The sequence below is a fragment of the Patella vulgata genome, chromosome 4, assembly GCF_932274485.2.
Source record: "Patella vulgata chromosome 4, xgPatVulg1.2, whole genome shotgun sequence".
NCBI lineage: Eukaryota > Metazoa > Mollusca > Gastropoda > Patellidae > Patella > Patella vulgata.
The window spans coordinates 23,322,251-23,327,724 of NC_065882.2; the positions used below are offsets into that span (position 1 = coordinate 23,322,251).

At 34.0% G+C, this 5,474-nt stretch overlaps 1 protein-coding gene across 2 annotated transcripts; it reads left to right on the plus strand.

The window, feature by feature from the left end:
- Positions 1-250: 250 nt before the first annotated feature.
- On the plus strand, positions 251-3,701 carry LOC126817584 (uncharacterized). 2 transcript variants are annotated; one of them, XM_050544645.2, is made up of 2 exons: positions 251-613; positions 1,776-3,701. In XM_050544645.2, exon 2 carries the CDS (start codon positions 1,819-1,821, stop codon positions 3,268-3,270), a length of 1,452 nt encoding a protein of 483 aa, XP_050400602.2. In that variant the 5' UTR covers positions 251-613; positions 1,776-1,818; the 3' UTR covers positions 3,271-3,701. The 2 variants fall into 2 exon arrangements, with proteins under 2 accessions (XP_050400602.2, XP_050400603.2); XM_050544646.2 differs by lacking the exon at positions 251-613 and adding an exon at positions 699-921.
- The last annotated feature ends 1,773 nt before the right edge of the window (positions 3,702-5,474 follow it).

The following is a 5,474-nucleotide window of genomic DNA, read 5'->3' on the forward strand; positions in this document are numbered from 1 at the left end:
GACTTTTTTCGTAGTCATTTGCATATTTTAGTATTATGCCCCCAAAATCAAATATCCCCTACTTTTTTTGAATAGTATAATTTGCGAAAAGTTTAGAAATAAAAATACTCTAAAATGTGTAATTCCTATCAATCATTTCTTATAAACCCCCAATATCATTAAAAATGGGCCTACATTACGCAAGATTTAAATAAAGAATTGGTCGTGCTACTGTAATAGCCCAATTCGCAAATAGGAATTCTGGGATAGGGTCAAGGTCGCCTTGTTGTAAACAAAGACACACGTGACATGGCCGATCAATTGACAGACGTCAAATTTGACGAAATAAATCTTTGGAATATCCAATCTTTAAAAGACTTTTGTCGGAAAAAAGGATTGAGAGTAAATGGGAGCAAACAAGAATTAGTAGCTCGTGTTTTTGCTGGATTGGAGTTTGATTTACCCGACAAAACCACGAAAGATGAAGAACTTCGCCTCAAAGCCCGATCCTACCAATCCTTGTTGTATGCAGGTGGAATCAAACTCCCTGATCCATTTTCTGAACTTACGGTCGGTTGGATAAATGAAAATAATGGTAGAAAGTCTTGGCCACCGACGATGTATTGTGATATATGTGAGTATTTCCATAACCTAAGCGGAGATATTAACAAATCAATTACTAAAAAGGCACTAAATGATTATAAAGAAGGCAAGGCCTACAGTTACTTTGACTCTCAATGGCTCAAGGAAGTCTTTTATCACCCATTATCCGATGAATCAAAGTATTGTTTTTTAAAAGCTATGTGCAGTCCAAGTCAGAGAATACATCACACACCTCATAATGTATGGCTGACTTTGGTAAAGAAAACTGGAGAAATTGTGTCTGCATACTGTACCTGTTTTGCTGGGTTAGAAAAAAGTTGAAATGAATTAATATTTAAGGTTGATTTATGTTCCTTTTTACTAATTATGATTTTATTTGTTTTTTTTTTTTTACTTACACGAAAAAACATGATTTATTCTGAGTCGTCTTGTGCATCATCATATTATTATTCATAATTTCTGTTAGTGTTACTGTTATTTATTATTAAAGAAAGGATACATTATGTAAGATTTTGATAAAAAGCTGGCCATTCTTGCTGTAGGCCTAATAGTTCATGAAAAATGAATATATTGGAAATTTCATTAATTACATTTTTCTGAACAAAGTTATTTATATTTATAAAAATGTATTTATAATAATGATTGTGTGTTAACACTGTTATCGCTTCCCCAATTTTAAAGTAAATCATTCAATGACAGAACCGTACTAATCTAGTTAAAATATTAAGTACCGGTATCCAATGATATCGAGAGTTGATAATATATAATGGTCTTGTCATGTCAATATGTCTAATTACTGATATTATATTATAACATTTAAAAGGCCTAAAGAAAGACCAGCAATAGGCAAATTTAGCTCTTGAATAATGTATCTTTAACAATTCAAATTTTATATGATAAGTATTCCAAATATTTTAGATAAATAGAGAGAGAGTTGTTGTTGTTTAACCTCCACTCGACACAAACTAGGTCATTTTGTGACTATCATATTGTATAATTTCAATTGAATAATTCACGTAATTTAAGGGTCTTTAGCAGTGGTAGGAAACCAGAGGACTCGAGACCCCCCCCCCATACGAGTATGAAAGAATCTATTTGTTTAATATCTGTGATTCTTATAATTAATAACAATAATGATAATAATTTGAAAATAATACATGTATCATAATGTTAATTATTTCTTATCATTTCAGATTAGGGGCAACCTGTAACCATGTTGCGGCAGTTTTATTTAAGATGGATTACTATTGGAGGCAAGGATTAACAAATAAAGCGTGCACAGACACTATTTGTTCTTGGAATAAATATGGATCACATAAAACTGTGTTACAACCAGTACTAGCCAAAAATCTTCAATGGCGTAAACCTAAATTTGGTAAACAAAAAACTGAGCATTTAAACTTATTGAAATCAATAGAAACTTCAGATCCATTTTCTTTTGAAGAGATCAAAGAGGCTCTTTTGCCAGTTTGTCCTAAAGCTGTGGTTTTTCAAGGTCAAAAGGATATCTCACCAGATGACATTTTCCATGTGGATGTTAGTACATCAGCCCCGCCTCCACTATGCGATATGTTATATATTTGTAAATCACAGACAGAAATAAAGTCTGTTTTAGAAAGTTTTAGTGATGAAAATGTTAAATTGATTGCAGAAAGTACAGTTGGTCAGTCAGATAATAACTTATGGGCTTCTCATCGAAAATGTAGGATTACCTCATCTTTTGTTCATGATGTGTTTACTAGGATCAATTCCTTGAAATCTGGGAAAAGGGGGGAAAACATTACATCAGTATTGATGAAAATTCTGCATTCAGAATCTTTTGATTACAAGAAAGTACCCCAATTGAAATATGGTATAGAAATGGAGTCAGAGGCTAAAATGTCTTATACTAAGTTTATGCTTTCTTCCGGACACAGCAATTTTTGTGTTTTAAATGTGGGACTTATAGTTCTTCAAGACAAACCACAATATGGTGCTTCTCCAGATGGCATAGTGTCTTGCTCATGTTGCCAAGATGGTTTGGTTGAAATTAAATGTCCAATGTCGATAGCACATACTTGTCCATCGGAATCAAATCTGCCATACTTGGTAAACATAGGAGAATTATGCTCACTGAAGAAAACCCATAAATACTACTCTCAAATCCAGTGGCAGATGGGAATCAGTCATTTGCCATGGTGTGATTTCTTTGTGTACACTAGGCATGGTCATTTTCTGGAAAGAATCCCATTTGATGAAAAGCATTTTAAGAATATAATTTGTAATTGTGATCAATTTTACTCAGAATTTGTTATACCAACTATTTTGAATAAATCGGGGGATTATAATATTGATGTTCAGGTCGATGTTCACAATATCTCTGATGCCGAGTACGATGTTCACAATATCTCTGATGCCGAGTACGATATTCACAATATCTCTGATGCCGAGTACGATAATTACATGAAAATTACTAAACCCATTACTAATCAAGTAAACCCACCATGTAAGCGAAGAAAGACCAAACACTCCCCATTGCCTATATATTTGTGTGAAATATGCTTAAATGTAAGTGTTTCAGAAGATAGTATTGATAATTCAGATTGTAATAGTGTTTTATGTGACAAATGTTTACTGTGGTACCATTTCAAATGTGTTGATTACATTGATGGCAGTGAGGATGAGTGGTTTTGCCCAAACTGTAAATAAATGTTAAATTGGCATTAATTTTCAAGATTATCAGATCTAACTCCCTTGACAATCTATATGTTTGGGTATTACATAAAAAATAAGATAGCAAGTAATATGTTTTCATATTTTAATCTTGATATTTGTACATGTAATAATCATATATAAAACAATTTATTAATAGTACGTGTAATAATCATAAATAAATAATATATCAACATATCAATTGTACTGTACATGTAATAATCATAAATAAAACAACATCAATAGTACATGTATATTCATAAATAAAAAAATATATCATTATCAATAAATGAGTTACCTTTTATCTCAAATGAAATAAAAATTAAATGGGGTTTAGTGTCCTAGTTTTCAGCACCATACCTGGGCTAATGAAATTTGTTCAGAATTCAGACTACTCTTTATTTTCATTTTTAATGGTTGAGGGATCTTTGACGTACTGCAATTGGTATATATGGGACCTTGTGTATTCATACCATCTGAACAACTAGCCAGGTGGTTGGGTGGTTTAATGCATGCACTTTAGATCATAAGGTCTGTCACAGAGTCAAGTGCCGTGGGTCCAAGACAAAGCTTGTGCATCACTTGACAAGAGGTGGATACAAATTTACTATTATTGCACAAACTGTCAAAATATCATCAATTAAAGGAGCCATAGAAATCGGAAGTGTCTGCGAAAGGATTCTAAACCATTTCATCCTATTTATCGCTCTTTCTACGTGAATGCGAAGATTTGCTACTTTTTTAGTCTTTAAAACATTATCTTTGGTCATTTGCTCCATGCCTCTGGCTCCGGGTGGTATGTATAATGAAGCTCCTCTGATCATTAGTTCTTCAGCTATTGGAAATCCTCTGTCAGCTAATACGGTATCTCCTCTTTCTACGGTGTCTAAGTATCCTGATTCTAAAACGACAGACTTGTCACTTGTTCGGCCCCCCCAAGCAGGAGATATAAACTGTATTATACCAGTAGGTGTAATATCAATCAGGCATTTCAAGGTATTATGATGCTTATAGTCTGACCACGTGCTTGCCTGTACATCATGACTATTAGGTTTTTCAATAAACATTTCTGTGCAGTCTATTATTCCCCGAGCATTGGGTACAGTTTCTTTGAAACAGTCAGGCAAAGTTGCCTTTACTTCTTCCATAGTGGGGCGAAATATGAGACACTTGAACTGATGAGCTAAGAATTTGAGGTAAGTCGTTATGATTTGTGAACATACACTAGCACTTATATTAAATATCACTGCTATTAGTTCATTTGTAAGATTAAGCCGCAGCTTCAAAAAAACAACCATTAATTCTTGAGTTATTGTTAATTTCCTTGCAGGTCCAGGTTTGGTTTTAGATGATGTGTTCATTTTATTCACTCTTGATGACATTACTTTCAAGCTCTGGCGCCCTTTCCAGTATCTGAGGTATTTGGCTTTTGGGGTTAAGACTTTAACCAAAGTCAAAAATAGCTTCTTACTAGGCATTCCAAGAAATCGTTTTACATTTTTATCGGATTCCATTAACACCTTGTGAATGGGTTTTGGCTGTAAACAACTTTTCTCTTCTTTAAGCTGCTCTTCAAGTGACAAAATCTTTTCTTTTAATAAACATATCTGTCTTTCTTTTTTAAGACAACCCTCACAGCTACAATCTAGAGTACAATCACATTTACTTCTAAAATTATATTGGTGATCATGATTAATATCCTCCAGATGCTGATTACTGGTCTTTGGCTTAGATTTTGGTGTCTCTGTCACTGTAAATCGCTGTATTGGAGGTTTTCTGGAGTTAATTGTCTCTGCCATGTTATATCCCATGTGGACAGTAGGATATGGATTATTTAATGTTGGTGTTCCGTCCACAAAGTGGTCCGAACATATTCTGCTATAAGTTGTGGGCTGCCAATTAGCATTACCAGTTTTTCTGTTTACATTTTTTATCCATTTCAGTCTTAAATCTTTCTGTGTTTTATTACTCGGGAACGAGAAAAATTGGAAAGGCTCTTTGCAAACACATTCGTCCTGCCTTTTGTTGTGAACAGGGCATGTTGACTTCGCCCATCTCTGCAGTTTATAGTAAGAATTTGAACAACCTACCACGGCACAATTTGCCATAGTCACGAGCCCACGACGTCTGCCGTGTTTGTTTACAAAAAAACGGAAGTAACGTCACGCATGCGCATTAATAACTGCGAATGGGGTTATAGC